At 41.4% G+C, this 16,267-nt stretch overlaps 1 protein-coding gene across 1 annotated transcript; it reads left to right on the top strand.

The window, feature by feature from the left end:
* Window positions 1-212: 212 nt before the first annotated feature.
* On the top strand, window positions 213-16,052 carry pik3ap1 (phosphoinositide-3-kinase adaptor protein 1). The gene is made up of 17 exons (XM_068726124.1): window positions 213-439; window positions 1,163-1,588; window positions 2,221-2,633; window positions 2,786-2,930; window positions 3,043-3,185; window positions 5,410-5,542; window positions 5,768-5,964; window positions 6,061-6,238; window positions 6,331-6,393; window positions 6,487-6,741; window positions 6,837-6,893; window positions 7,890-8,083; window positions 8,173-8,245; window positions 8,461-8,631; window positions 11,455-11,525; window positions 12,694-12,773; window positions 15,204-16,052. The coding sequence occupies exons 1-17, from the start codon at window positions 409-411 to the stop codon at window positions 15,319-15,321; spliced, it is 2,748 nt and encodes a 915-aa protein (XP_068582225.1). The 5' UTR covers window positions 213-408; the 3' UTR covers window positions 15,322-16,052.
* The last annotated feature ends 215 nt before the right edge of the window (window positions 16,053-16,267 follow it).

Here is a 16,267-nt window from a genome sequence, read left to right on the forward strand (position 1 = left end):
ACTAAAGGCTTTGTATTTATCAAGGTCTGTGCCTGAACTCAGTCAGCTATCCCTTCTTTTTATTCCCTAAATACTTCTTTTCATTTTTGCCCTGAACAATCCACAATCTACAAATGAAACATGAATTGAAATCGCAAGACGTGTTGCACGACATGGCACCACTGCGTTGCATTTTCTCACTTCTTTAACTGTTTCAGGAAGTGGGGCAGTGTCACCAAAATCAGGAAATCGACTGTTGCTATTAATACAGCTGAGCAAAGGGCTGCAGTACAGCTGGTGAGAGCTAATGTTAGCCTCAGTTGAAGAGGACAGGAGCTCTAGTGAACTTAAGAAACCAAAAAAGGGACATATTTGGGCAAACGATGCCTTTTCTGGGGTGATTTTGTGCACTTTTGAGGCTTCGCGACCATGGAGGAACCCCACTCAAGTGTTACATCAGGTAAATACATATCTTCTACAGTGTAGCTGTCATTTTACTCAGTTTCAGGTGGTGAAAATGTCTTATTTTACCCAATATGGATTAGTCTTGAAGAATGTTTTATCTTTTCTTTTGAAATATGTTTTTATTTCATTGAACTTCCATTGACAACTCTTCTCTGAGGTCAAGTAAAAAGAGGAAGCCAGCATCTCAGCCTTCCTGTATGGTTAAATGAATATGAAGGTTATTTTACGTTGCGTCTCTCTGCCCTGTCACCAGTGGAGAGCTGTGAAGAAGGTGAAATATCCGCATTGGGTTTCTGTCCCAGTCGTCGTGTACAGCGGTGAGCTTGACCTGATTAAACACTGTAATGAGTCAAACTAAATTACTCTGACCGGTGTTGACACAGCGCCGTGTTTGCACAACTCCTTGCTGGCTCGCCGCTGGTCCATCAAACACAGTCACCTTGACATTCCGCACCGGGCCAGCTGGTATGTTGTGGAGCATTTCCACGCAAACATTACCTGCTGCAACTCGGAGGCCGACACATAACATGGCGGGTTGTCGTATCGTTAGTGTAATGTTTGAGCTGATTGTGATTCATTTCACATGGTTAGGCATCAGCAGCAGTGTATAAGGAACTAATGATTAATATTTTCCAGTTTTATTGCTTTGGTGGGGCAATGCTGAGACAGTTTGACGCACGCACTGTACATACTAATCACGCTATATTCTGCTTTTCAGCTGAACTCGAATCACCTTCAGCGCATGCACTGTTAATTCTGCACACGGCCGAGGCAGAGGAATGGGCGACGTACTTGCAGCAGATCTTGAAATCCTCCAGAAAATTCCGCAAGAGGTCCGTTGTGATGTACGCGGTCGACCCGGCCAATCAGCTCCTCGGACATGACTTTGACTGTTTCCAGAGCTGCGAGTGCGTCGTGCTGCTCCTCACCGGGGCCATCCTGGACATGTTCTGTGACCCTGAACTGCAGGCGCCGCTCCGGGGTCTCCTTCACCCTCCGCACAGAGTGGTGGCGCTGCTGTGCGGCGTGCTAGAGGACGACGTGCGGAACGAGTGCCTCGAGGACTGGCCGAGCTGGAGGAAACTCTACGCTGACGACGAGCCTGCTCGCTACGTTTCCACCATTCTGGAGGCCATCACTGATAGTACGCAGGAACACATCACACTTCTTTTTTTTGCTTTGTTTTGTGCCTTTAAGAACGTCACACTTTTGTGGTGTATTTCCCCCCCCCAACAGGTTATGACTATTAAATTGTTCAGATAAAGCTGATTAGAGGCCCAAAGAGCAAAAGTAACCAATTAGAGAGTCAGTTCACCCAACCTACAAAAACACCACATAATCATCTTACTTACCTATTCACTGGTTTAGGTTTTAAAGTTTGAGCTGTACTCTACTCCACTGGAATAGAAGTAGATTCAATGTCTGGTGATCAAGATCTGATTAATCAGGTTGATCCACAGAGAGAGGGCAGAGGGAATAGTACAGAGGGAACCGATCACTGTGTTCAAACTGCAGTTTATCAAATGTTATCAACAACACACGTAAAAATCCCCCCCCCCCCCCCCCCCCCCCCCAGTACTTTGGGTTATGGTGGTGGAAGAAGTTTCAGAGGTGAGTACCTGAAACTTCTGCATATAAAACTGAAACTATCAGCAGAGAAAATAAACTTTCACTAACAATGCATAAACTGAGCCTTTAGCCCTCGCTGAATAAGTAGAGTAAGTGCATTTAGGTGACAATAGAAGTAAATCATTTCTTTGTTTTTGTATTCAAAAGGCAGACGAGTGGAGGCCGAACATAAGAGCGAAGCTGTACCTGCGGCAGAGTTGCACATCAGAGCAGCCTCTTCGACTGAAGATCCCCCCACTGATGAAACAGGGGAAGTGGTGTCAGACGAGCAGCAAGAACCTGTCCTGAGGGATGAAGAACCTGTCCTGAGGGATGAAGAACCTGTCCTGAGGGATGAAGAACCTGTCCTGAGGGATGAAGAACCTGTCCTGTGGGATGAAGAACCTGTCCTGAGGGATGAAGAACCTGTCCTGAGGGATGAAGAACCTGTCCTGAGGGATGAAGAACCTGTCCTGAAGGATGAAGAACCAGCGAGCACGCCGAACTCAACAAGCGAGGAACTTAGCACACCCACGCACCTCACCTGTCTCACCGTCCAGCCAAGCAGAGTTCTGTGCGGGGTAAGACTGAAGTGATTACATTACAACTAGTGTTTTATTCAAGGCTAATTCGCACTTTTTCTTAGTGTCCGATAGACGATTATGTGCAGAAGTGTAGAAAATAATCACTAAGAAGCCATATTGATTCCAATTTCCACTTCTTTTTTTTTAAGGAACGGGAGAAACTTTTTATCATTTTCACGCATAAAGTAGATGATCAGTCGGTACCAGAGGTGGAGTTTTCATTTGAAAATGTAGCTGCAAAAAGGGTCCCAGGCACTGTGGAGAATGAATACACTATAAGTGTTACTGCACCTGGTAAGTGTCTTCAGGAAGTCATTGATCTGAAGCTGTTGGGGTTTTTTTTCAGTGTTGATGTCAACATCTTGAAAACTGCAATTTGAAATGACTTTCTGTTTCTCCGCACTAGACATGCCTGCTGGAGTGGCATCGCTCACCATGTACTGTGACCAATGCTGCGTCAGCCTGAGGCCGGTTACGTATTACACCAACATGGGAGAAGTCAGTCGGTATCTTGAAGATGCCGCCGATCCTGTTAACTTCATCTGCCAGGTGAGAGCCTCATGCAGAAACGTTAATTAGTCATTTGGAGGCGTGTGGCCTATTGTTTATTGTTAACCAGTGGCAGACGTGCATTTTATACCTGGACCTTCTGTGCTGTCCTACTAGACTTGAGCCATCTCCTAATAAGCTCATTATGACGCCAGAGCTATGGTTATTTGTTTCTAGGGGTGTAATAATCCACGTATTCGTATTAAACCGTTCGGTACGAGGCTTAAGAACCGAACAATACGTTTGAATAATACTAGTGCTTTTGGAAAATGCAGAAGCTTAAATTGTGGGAAATATAATGTTTTCGGTGGACTGCGCTCAAGTAACAGACAACAGGCTTTGTGACCTCTGAACCCGGAATAATAACAAAAAACAGCTGAGGCTGCGGCACCGCACGTGTCTTCAGGGGGGGCTACGCTAACTAGCTTAGCGGGAAAACAACAGCCCAAACGGATTCAATTGTCCGGACAATAACCCCGCGCATGACGGGATGCTTTGTAATTAACGGACAATGCATATAGTCCAAATCAATGTAATTAACACAATGACAAGAACAACTCACACAACCAGTCACATATATTTATATGACAACAAAGCAACAAATCAATCCAGCAACACTGCAGCGCTAGAGCACGAGCCATTCATATTATTCATAAAAACAACACGATAGACAAATGAACACAGTAGAAACGCTACTGCAGATGTAAAGATGCAAAATCAGTTGACTTACCACAGCTGCTCTTCACTTAAAAAGTCCACTCAGGTCTCTCCAAACGTTTTCAAAAGCACGTAGCTTGTGCGTGTCCCGTCGTGTAGCTGCTTTGGTTAGCGTAGCATAGCTCCAAACAGCTCCAAACACCAAGAGCTCAGTTGCAAATGAAACGCATTCTTAGCCATAAAATGTGCAACGCTTCCCCGCCGCTGTCAGCCAGAAATACCGTTCGTACAAATCCTTCTCCATGCTGGGTCGGGGCTGCTAGCTGTGGGCTTGACCGACCCTTTGATACGATGTCCAGCTTTTCTGGAAATGTCCTTCTCCAGAAATCCGTTTAAAAACGCTAAAAATGTCATGTCAATGTCATAACTTCTTACATAGGTTTCAACTTGAACTCTTACTAAACACTAAGATCTGCTAGCTAGCTTTCTGTTTGACAAAAGTCACGCTGGCCCACTGACCAATCACGGCGCACCTTAATGCTGACGTACTTAGCAGGCTACCTGGGTAGCAGTGTCACGTCAAAGAATACGCCCAACATGTCAAACTAAAGATCTGATTGGTTGAAGACGATGACAATCAACAATATCGTCCCCATATACTTTAATCTGCAAGGTCTACCTAGAGGACCCCGGGCCTCTCTCCTTACATAGAGACATAGAGGTGAAATCTGATTGGATAAAAGCTCAACTTAAAACAAGCTGCACTGGAAGCAGCGCTGCAGGCTGGAAGCAGAGCAACTGATGAAGACAGGAGCTGTGCAATGAGAAAATAAGCTAATGGGAAAAAAAATATAATACTTGTAGTGTATTTGTGAAAAATTATTAAATTATAAAATAGCTATAACTTTGTGATTCTGTTTAGGCCAGCAGAGAAGGCTTAGCTGGCCCTGACGGCCCACCACTGTTGTTAACATAGATAACACCTAAACACTTTATTAGGGCAGGAGCTGTGCAGTGTGCAAATACTCTGCCACATGCCCAAGAATTGGAGAGATGCCCTTAAATAAAGGCCATAAGAAGAAGAAGAAGAAGAAGAAGGAGAAGAAGAAGAAGAAGAAGAAGAAGAAGAAGAAGAAGAACTGCAGCAGCGGTGAAGTTGAGGCACCGTTAAATAAAAGAAGTTAACGTAATATGGTGTTACAGGAAAATCAAAAAACATCGGAGAGCAGTATGTAAGCCATTCACAAGCTGAACGCACACAATATCATCCAAGGGTTTCAATGGACCAACGGTGTTTCTTAATAATCCAATCATTGTAAGAACATATAATAATAAATAAATGTCATTATATATGCATTTATTATCTTTGTAAGAGTGCTCTCGACCAGACAGGAGCATAAAAAAAAAACATACGACTATAACTACGAACAAAATAGGAACAAATCGTGGATACAACAAAAATAAGAGGAAATAAGTTTTTATGTTGCTTCCTGCACGAGGCCCATTATGACATTTGACTTTCACGTTCACAGCTCTCCACGTCATGTGAGTCATTTTGTACTTTCAGGCCTTCAACTTGACGTCCAATGCAACCGAATCACTGGACAAAATGCTAACTGACTCGTTGAAATCCATGATGCCCGCAACGGGTTTTCAGCTGTTTGGAATCAGACAGATTGAAGAAGACAATATGGCGGCATGTGAGTACATTTCTTCTGATTTAGTCGAGGGCATTCCCCAAATATTTTCCCAAAGTTCAGATCTGTCAGGAGAACATATCTGGAAGCATTTGAAAGCATATATCTGAGATCGGCGATGCCTGTTTTTGGACTGATCACTATGAAACCTCGGAGAGTAAAAGCATATTTTAGGAGTCAACCTACAGTCGTAGGGACGCTTTTATCTGATCGCCTTTTGTCCTTCAGATCAGCGTAATGAGGAGCTTCCCACGCTGCTCCACTTCGCTGCTAAGTATGGCCTGAAGAAGCTGACCACCATTCTCCTTCAGTGTCCCGGGGCGCTGCAGGCTTACAGCGTGATGAACAAGTCTGGAGACTACCCAAACACGCTGGCAGAGAAGAGCGGCTTCTCCGATCTCAGACACTTCATGGACGAATTTCTTGTAAGTGATGAGAGCTCATTTCTGTGTGGTCTCCAGCGATGTGTCGGATCTTTTCAGTTCACCCTGTGATCGTCTCTCGTGTCCAAACAAATCTAGGAGACGGCAGACATGCTCAAGTCTCACATTGAGGACTCAATCCACACAGAGGAAGGTGCAGAGGTGTATGAGTTGATGTCAACTAACTCTCGAGACATCATGATGAAGTACTCGGGTTGCTCGGAGGACATATACGAGTCGATGCTGGGGATTGACCCTGAATGTGCAGAGGACCTATGTAAGATGAACATGATTCTATTTATTGGTACGAACAATGATGACGTTTAAAAAACATGTGGTTAAACAATTGCAGCTTCTTTTTTTTTTCAGATGAGGTGATGACTGCAGTAGACGAGAACCCAGAGGAAGCTATGCTGAGGAAGTTCTTCCAAGGTATATGTTTGAAATAATGACCTTAAATAGCAGCATTTATACTATAGTATAGTGTATATAATGTAGTGTGGGTAAATGCGCTGTTTCCTTCAGCAAAACCAAATGCCAGTGTCAACAAGGACAACACTGACCACCTGATAAGTGAGGAGGAGGAAAAGGGAAGTCATACTGACTTTGATGAAATTGAAGAAGAGGAGGATCCTTACAACCTCTGCCCAGAGGATATCTATGATACTGTGGATGCAAACGACAGCTTCAACCCAGGAATCCTCAACCGCCCACCGGCCCCCATCCCCAGACCTGAGTCCGTGGGGGACTTTGAAAAGCCTCAGACCTACATCTCCAGAGGTATCGAGCCGTCTCTTTTTCTTTCCCCCAAAATCACATCAGATTTCATAAAGTTGCTCTCCAAGCAAAACTAGATAACTTCACATTTCTGACAGTATTTTCAGATAAAGCTGCGTCCCAGAGTAGAACGATGGAAACAGGATATCCTGCAGGTAATAATACTGATTATAATCTCATTGGTTGCATACGACCTCAGCTAAGAGCCAAATATAATTCTATTGCTGTTGTAACATCCTACCAAAGGTTTGTAGAGCACTAAGCTTTAGGCTGGAGTTCATCCTCTAGTAAACGTTACCTAAGAATCCTAACGATTCCAATGTTACAATGTCTGTGGATTCAGTACTTCAGTCCGTTTGTTCAAATATCACTCAAGAGAGTATGTATGACAAAGTACTCAAGTACTGTACTTAAGTGCAACTTTGAGGTACTTGTGCTTTACTTGAGATTTTCCACTTCATGCTACGTTATACTTCTACTCCACTACATTTGTCTGACAGCTGTAGTTACCAGTTACTTTGCAGATTTAGATTATTAATAGGAAATATATAAATAATCAACTAATAAACCTGATGTGTTTTTACATTTTAAACAAAGCAGCAGTATATAAAGTAATGTAGATTAATCCTACCTTCACCAGCTGCAACATTAAAGTGAAGACTAATTATAATCCAGTAATATCATATATATGATACTGATATACCGTTATTGTTTAATGTTGGTATTTTCAGTACATTTTGATGCTGGTTCTTTTACTTAAGTACAATTTTGAATACTTCCTCCACCACTGTATCTAATCACCCATACATGTTAACATTTCACTGATTTAAATATGTAAACTCTTTAAATAAACACTAAACAGTTTTTAATAAAATGCAGCCCCAACATGCAACATGTCTGCCAATTTGCATAGTATTTAAGTTTTCAACATGTTTAATTGCATGTGGGCCTTATTTGCACCATCGCCTCATTTCTCATAGACAGTGAATGAAGACAAAAGTTTGCCTTTTGCGTTTGCCGTGCAGCTAAAGTTAGACAGGAGAAAGGCCTTTTTTCTAGTAAGGCATGAAAAAAGGCAAAGTGTAAAATGTCCCGATGTTTGATGAGTCCTCTGCTTTTGTTTAAAATGACGACCTTTTGCACCCATCCAGCTCAGCCTGTGGCGACCCCCCCCTCTCCTGTTTATGACCCCTATGCTGGGATGAAGACTCCTGGACAGAGACAGCTCATATCCCTGCAGGAGAGGGTGAAGGTGGGGGAAATTTGCGTGGATGAAGCCGTCCAAGAGTTCAAAGCCTGGCAGTTTGACCATGAGCGGAGATCGAGCTCCATACGCTATCAGCAGGTAGATCATCTACACGGACTTTGTGGTCGGTCGGGTGCTGATTTGTGGTCATAAAGGGATCTGACGCCTGTGCTGCTTTGTTTTTTCAGGAAAATCTGAAGCGATTACGAGATAGCATCACCAGACGCCACAAAGAGAGAGAGAAGACCGGAAAGGAGCTTGGTAGAATAATTTGACTATTATTTGAATATTTATTTTTTTCATTATGAATCAAATGGCTCTAATGCAGATTTAATATGAATCTACACAATGAACTGGCTATAAGCGTATTTTACGGTTATAAAGTGATTCATAAATGGGTAGCACACAGCGGAAAATCACATCCGGCTGTTTTTAAAAAGAAATGCTAATGTTGGATGTGGTCTCTCCCCTACCAGATTATGAGATAAGCGCTCCACTGCAGAGGAACTTATACTGGGGCCCCAATGTGACGTTAGAGTGTTCTGTGTACGAGCCGGCACCTAGAATGGTGGCTCCTCCTCTTCCTCCGGCGCCTCAGAGTATCCAGCGAGGCAGCTGGAAGACAGGAAGCACGTCCAGCACATCCAGTGAGTCCCAACGCTTTTTTCTGTCTGTTTGTTTTGTTTGTTTGTGGTTCAGAAGCTTAACTAACTACAGTTCACAAAATCTTGGTCAGAAGGGCCAGAAGCCCTTCTGACGAGTGCCTTGTACTTTGCCTTGAAGTACACGTTAGAAATAACTAACTTTTTGAAGGTAAAAAGTTGTATTTTATACTCTTCATGCACACATTGTTGCCTTTGCTAGAGATGAAAACCATGTGATTGCACATGACAGAATGCACCAAATTGCACCAACAAAAAACAATTCCCCTCAGTGACTTGATGCTTCTGGCACTCGTCACCTCACAACCTCAAGACACAAATATAAAGGGTTCAGTCAAATTAGTTTTTAACCAGCACCCATGTGCAACACTGGGCCCTATGTACTAAGGCTGAGTGTCTTGTGTGTTTGTGGTCAGAACTGTATCTAAATAATAAGGACCTAAGTGGAGGTTCTCAGCTCTTGACATGGTTACAACGAACAGTAAGTTCATGAACTCATGTTCCGCCCCCAAACTTTAAGCCGTACCTTGTTAGCAACAGGTGCTGAGGTTAGCTCAACATGCGGATTGGCAATATGAAATGTCAGCTACCACAGCAACGGAGAGAGAGAGAGAGAGAGAGAGAGAGAGAGAGAGAGAGAGTTGTGTACAAGTTGTAGATGAAGCCTCATGAAGCATTGAAGCTTTCCAGAAAATGTGAATGTGCGTTGTGTCACTAGGAAAGTGATGTGGAGGGGAGGCTTCATTTGTTTTTATTCAGGAACAATAATTTCGCAACGTGTTTCGGCTTCAGACGTCATCCACAGTCTATAGCGATACAAACCTTAATACGTGCTTCACGGCGCTGGCACAGCACCTACCGTCACCAGTAAGACGAGGGTGGTGTGTCCGTGTTGCTCCACCTTCGAAGGGTTTGTGAAAGGGAACTCATTGAGTGTTGCACATTTCAATTCCATCGCATCACCCAGGTGATGCGATGGAATTGATGGAATTGATGGAATTGATTCATGGGAAAGCATTTCCTGGCACCGTTTCACTCCAGTCCTAAAAAACTTCCACTGGCTTCCTGTCTCCCACTGGATCAAGTAGAACATCCTGGTCTTCACCTACAAAGCCCTTCTACAGCTGTAGAATTCAATTCAATTGTATTTGCACAGGCTAATATCACACATTTGCCTCAAGGGCTTTATAATCTGTATTCATTTAAAATGTTCAATTTGACAGCAGAAGAAATGTTTTTTTCAGTTGTATATTCTATTGTGACCTGTTGCATTGTGGGAAAGTGTTGTTTAGTTGGTGTAAAACAGAAGTGTTAATTATTCTTAAAATGAAAATAATTATAAAAAGTACAAAAATGTATTATTTTTGATAGTTAAATGAAGTCCAAGCTGTTTTATTTTGTACTTTTCATGCATAAATTGGTGTCTTCACGAGGGATGAAAATCACGAGATATCAAAATTGCTGTTTATTACACAGCCCATAATTTAATGTTTCACTAGTTTGTGCTTAAAACGAACGTACGGATTTACAGCAGTTATACCAGCCGTCGCTAAAGGAACTCAGAAAGGATGCAGGAGGTGAAAATAATACTCACATAGTGGTACGATTGAAGGCAGTCGTGATAACTGCAGCTGTTTTTTGGTTCAAATGCTTGAATTTTCCTCCTTTTTCATTTGCAACTTGGGTAGCAGGAGGTAGAAACCATTTAAGTTAAAGCCAGTGGAATAAATAATCCAGAATGCAAAGCTTTTGCTTGAATGAAACTTAAATAACCGTGATGATTGCGGCCGTCTCATTCCTTGTGAGAGATATGAATGTTTTGGTTTGGCTCACTTACATTTTAATGTTCACACCTTTTCTCAAAACTTTGTTTCTCAACACTGAAGAAGCTGTTGCTTCCTTATTCTGTTTTATTACAGTATGACGCACAGTATTGCAGGTATCTGTAGGCTATGACATTTATGAAACAGCCTAACATCATTGCCATTTCTTCTCTGACTGTCTTGAAATGCATCATTCCCACCGTCCTGATTACGGGTTTTCTCACAGTACTGTGAGAAAACCTTTGAAGAAAGGCGTCACCCTCTGATCTTGACAGATGTCTTGACTTCCAAACAAGTCCTGCTCTGATGGAGCCCTAAAGATGTGTTTGGGATTTTAAAATCTCCTAACACTCCCTCTATGAATGCCATTTAGAATGGGAGAAAGAGCAGAGGATACAAATGGGCATTTAGTCTCGAGGACATTCGCTCTTGTTCTGTTTATTAAAGTCATGCATAGACTCACTTATTCAAAGGCCGATTACGCAACAGACTTCCTGAGAACCCTCCAGAGAGCAAATCTGCCCTTTGATAGAAATCTGCTCTTCAATGTTAAAATGTCCCTGAAACACTTACAGTGGCCCATATTGCATTTCAACAGTTTGAGCTTCATGTTTTTTTGTATTTTTAAGGAAAACTTGCTTCATAGTAAAAGAAAAATTATCAAAAATACAATAAATAAAAAATAAATATGCTTTAAAATGCACTCATATGTTGACAAAGTTTGAGGAATTTGCTGACAGTCCCCTGATTCTCATTCTCTCAGAGTTAGTCTGCCTGTTCTCTGTTTAATCACCCCGATCGCTCATGCCTGCAGACATGTAACACAACTGTAGTGCCTTTGTTGTGAGACTCAAACAGGTAGTTATAGCCACATTTAGTGAAGTGGTCGTACAGCATCTTTCACCACAAGCACTGACCTTGTTGAAACTCGAAATCGCGTGTTTTCTTCCCACATTAACCCATTTTTTCTCTCTCGTTACATCAGGTACTGAGAGCAACAGACTCAGCACTCACAGCACCTTCAGCTACAGCAGCGGGACAGAGCCTGACTTTGAGGTGAGCCTGAATCAGCAACAAGAGCATCTTCAGTGAAACAACAATCTCCAAAGAGACTCTTTTTTTTAACGTCAGAAAGTGTGACACTGCAGGGCTTTTATTGCTGCATTAGTGTTTGGAAACCAAACTCCACTTTCTCTTGTGGTGCTGCATGTGTCTGACCCTGTCAGTAACATGTCTGACATGATAAATGCGCAACAGAGAGATAGACCAAAAGTCTGGTCTTCAATTTAGTTCTGTTGTCAGTGGGTACTTCAGTCCCTCATTTCCTAAAATACTTACAAGTACAGATGTACTTATAGTTTAAACGTTATTAATAGACTCACTCTGCAAGACCCACGTTTTTTCTTTCTTGTGAAATCTTCTAAGTTTGGCACGCATACCCCGTGGTTTCTCAGAAATCACCAGAGTGCAATAAGAACTGTGGGGGTTTTTCTGAAGATTTCAATTTTGACACTCTATTTTAAACCCCAACTCTTATCGCAGGAGTCTTTTATCTGTTGTAGTTAGATACAGTAGTCCGGTAACTAACACATATTTATCATTAAGCTTTCATATTGTTTTGATAAAAAATGATTAAATGTCATCAAAATGTTCCTAAAGCCCAAGGTGATGTCTTTAAACTAATAATAATAATAATAATTATATTACCCGATGATTTTCCATTTACTGTCACACAAGATATGGAACAGAAAATACTTTGTTGTCTACTTTTCGAGTCCAAAAGTCAGAAATTATTCTTTGGTTTGCATGTGCAGAATCTGCTTCTAAAAAGGGTATTTTGACTCACATGATATGACATCCAGACAGGACAGATTCAAACTACTTTACATAAAAACCACAATCGAAGCTAAATTAGAAGCAGCAGCTGGCACTCGATGGTGAGGACACGGTTCAGTAAATGTGTGCTGAGGTAGCAAGCTGGCTTCAAAAAGTGTCTGTTCTTACTAATTCAGATATTTTATGGCAACAGGGACAAACGGTGTCCTGCAGACTTTGATCACCAGTGCAGCTCAAACTCTTTGCTGCGTGTCATCCCCTCCCCCACCCATTCTCCATTGATCTAGTCATTGATTAATCGGCTAATTGTTTCAGCTTTAAAGAGGGAGTGTCGTGGAAGGTTGGTCTTATCAAAATGTTTTTTCTTTTTTTTTTCTTTTTTCAAAAGGACACAATAGATGCCCCTCCTCCACGTCCTCCGCGGCCGTCTGCTGCTTCACCCAGGATTCCTCCTCGGGTCCCGGAAAGGTCAGTCTAAAGACCAGTGATTGAGTTCACTGATGTTGCAATGCAGACCAGTATCCAACAATATAGTTTGATACAATTGTATATAAAACAATACGATGCAGCAAATATATTGCATTGCAACGTGTCAGTGCTGCAGGGATGACGTGTTTTTGTACGCCATTCATTTTAACATCAACATCTCACTGGTTCCCTTGACAAACATTTTGGATATTGCAAAAAATACGCTCTGTGGCAAACAAACTTTTATGATACCCACTATATGTTTTTGTTCAGTAAGGTACTCTTCACAAATGAATGCAATCGGCAGGAGTAAAAAGCTAACGTTGCTAACTCATTGCTGGGTTTTTAGGACTCGTTCCTGCAGAAATCTCAAGCAATTCTGCTGTTAGTGTAAGAGTAAGTGCGGAGGTGTGACAGAAACAAACAGAGAGACCAATATCGAATCTACAGGCAGCATTTACAATAAATGATAAGGAGGAAACGCTCACCCACCAGTGATTCTCAACTGTACATTAGGGAGGAAGCCATGTGTGAGAAAGCGATAAAGCCATTGATGTTCATGCTGTGAAAAGATATAATTATCTACACAGAGGCGAGAGAGCACACACTGAAACACACTTGAAAACGAAAGCTCACATCAAAGTGACGCTAAAAGTGGTTTGATTGTTAACTATAACTGAATTCCTGTGACTTTCTCTGCAACAAACTGCAGTCTGGTGATCTTAAATGATAGAGGTGTTAGTATCTCTTTAAGAAGTGTGATAAATGCAAACCAGATATAAACTCAGATACACTTTTAGTTTGTTCAGATTATATATATCGTGTTATAATGTACTGTATTTACACTTCACATGTTCACATGAACAGTAAGCCTAAACCTATCGTCACTAAGTAATGCTTCTTAAATGAATGTAAGGCTGATAATCATGACAAAAGAAATGAGCAAACACCTGCAGTACAACGCGGCAAGAAGGTTTGAGGGGCTGCAAATAGCGTGGTAAAATTCTTGCTGATTCCGCAACACAGTGGGATCTTATTGAGGGGTGTGTGTTCTGTATGCTTTTGGTGAGACTGTGTGTATGGAGGTGTGAGTTCAATTTCAAGTAAACACTGGTGGTGGAGTGACTGAAGGGATTTGGGGTGTTTTTCTTTGCTTGTTTCTCAGCTATATCATACACAACAAGCAAATAAACTGCGTGACTGATACCATATGATACCAAACAATCAGTGCAATAAGATGCAACGTGAGGCGACACAATGTGACACAAGACAATACAATCTGTGTTCTACCTTTTATATGCCAAAGGAGATTCAAATAAGTGGCTCAGAACAAAAATTACATCTTTAGTCAACATGATTGACTTGAAGACCAGAATGTGACTGTTAGACAGTTATTATGCCATAGAAATGTATAATGTCTGTATTTCAGATCTTCAGTTTCCACAAAACAGAGCTGAAAACAAAAAACACAGTTGAACTGAACTCGGGTTGTGCAATCTGTGAACGGAAGAACACGGTGTCACGCATGCACTCAGAAACAACCAGCTAGACGTTACAAGACACCTGTGACAGCTGGAGGAAGAGATAGTCGCTGCTAGCTTAGCTAACCCTGACCCTAAGTATTCAGATTGACCTACACTAGCTGTTATCAGGAGTTAAACTCAATTTGTTACTCCACATAGCTAAACGCGGCAGCAGCTACATCGTGTAATGATGTAGAAAACCCCCCAGTTACTCCTGCTAAAGCTAACTAGCTAACTAGCTTAGCAGAGTAGCATTAACCACCAGCTGAGCTTTTGACACTTGTTTCATGGGATTTGTTGTTGTTGAGCTACATTGTCCCACCTAATCAAACATTTAAATGTATTAAAAAATGTATTTATTGTATTGGTTTCAGTTCAAACTGATGTGAAAACTGAAAGAACGCATTCTGTTTGTGGAGACGTTGCTCTTCCTCTCACAACAACATCGATGAAAGGCAGAGTATCTGCATTGTTAGGTATTGTGTAGGTTCTAATTCGGTGACTGTTATGGGTTCAATAATGTCTGATCATGAGTTATAGGTCAAAGGTCATTGTGACCTCATAGGATGTATTCAACCAGTGAATAATCCTATGACTTTATTATCTATAAGGATTTAGTGAAGTTATCCAAATTGTGAAGTTTGAATTTCAGGGATAAATATATATATAATATATACACAGTATATTAGATGTAACACTAGTTTTGAAGTCTGTATGTATCTATTGCTATTTGTGTGTGTGTGTGTGTGTGTGTGTGTGTGTGTGTGTGTGTGTGTGTGTGTGTGTGTGTGTGTGGCTTTTTTAAAAGGATAATCAAGAATTGGAAGTCACAGTTCACCCACCCTTTACTGTATTTCTACGACTGCACCAGAGTCGATGACCTTACAGCGCTGTCTGTTTCTCGTAGGGTGCCGGAGAAGCTGCAGCATGAGCGCTACATATCCTGCCCGACTCGAGCACTTCCTCAAAGACCCACCCAGAGACACACAAACTCAGCCCCTCCCGTACCTCGACGCCTGCGCTGATCGACACATGTCTGCTTCTGCTGGGTTTAGTTTCTAAAGTTAGGATTATTTTAAGAGGGATGGGGGAGTCAGAGAGACGGTGTGCTCCTCTGTAAACAACCATCAGGATATGCATCCATACATAGGAATATATGTATGTTTTTTGCTTTTATAAATTGTTAGGCATCATAAAAGTTCCCATAATCCTTCAATGTGTGTGTATGTGTGTGTGTGGGGAAGTGAGTCTGTGATATTCAATGTTGTGGTATGTTTTTACTGTAAAAACAATGCTTTACCTCTATAAACCGTGGGACATTTAAAGATTTTACTGTTGCAACTGTAATGTAAACATGTTCTTATAGAGCTTAAGTTTAATGTGTTAGGCAAATAATTGGTTTGGTCATTGAAATCTTAACTATGATATTTAAACATAGTTGATAGTGGGTGTCATGTTCACTGAGCCAATGGCGTTCAGTTCACCAGAAAAAAATATATATTCCTTTTTATAATTATGCTAGTACTTAATTGCAAGTTGATTTGACATTATATTGTACTTATTTTACCTCAAATGATGCCACCGTTGTGCTTCTTAAAGAACTTACAGTTTGGTTGTGATATTTGTATAGCTTTCTAAACGTGAAGAATTCATACATGGATGATAAAGTAACCTTTAGGAAGTCAGTTTTGTTGTACATCAGACTTTTTCTAACTTCTGAATTACATCATGAAATATAAAAAATGTGTTGCTTTTATACAGTTGAATGTGTTCTTCTTTTAATTGGCTCCTTTGCAACCAGTATTGTTTTTTTCTCATGCAGTATGAGGTTTGGTCACTTGATGGCGCTCCATGTTCTCTTTTTGGATTCCACTAACATTTAACATGTATGCGAAACTTTTTTTCCCAAGTAGATTTGTAAGCGCACAGCGATTTAATGAAATTACAAATGACTTCACTGCTATAAATATG

This window comes from Cebidichthys violaceus, unplaced genomic scaffold, assembly GCF_023349555.1.
Source record: "Cebidichthys violaceus isolate CVI_PGR_0920_01 unplaced genomic scaffold, fCebVio1.0.p SCAF_10, whole genome shotgun sequence".
NCBI classification, from domain to species: Eukaryota; Metazoa; Chordata; class Actinopteri; order Perciformes; family Stichaeidae; genus Cebidichthys; species Cebidichthys violaceus.

Bases quoted from the DNA above. Each gene is read 5' to 3' on its own strand.
- pik3ap1 (XM_068726124.1), top strand. From the start codon at position 409: ATGGAGGAACCCCACTCAAGTGTTACATCAG. The intron at 1,589-2,220 runs GTACGCAGGAAC...TGTATTCAAAAG, and splicing joins TCTGGAGGCCATCACTGATA to GCAGACGAGTGGAGGCCGAA. The intron at 5,965-6,060 runs GTAAGTGATGAG...AAACAAATCTAG, and splicing joins ACTTCATGGACGAATTTCTT to GAGACGGCAGACATGCTCAA.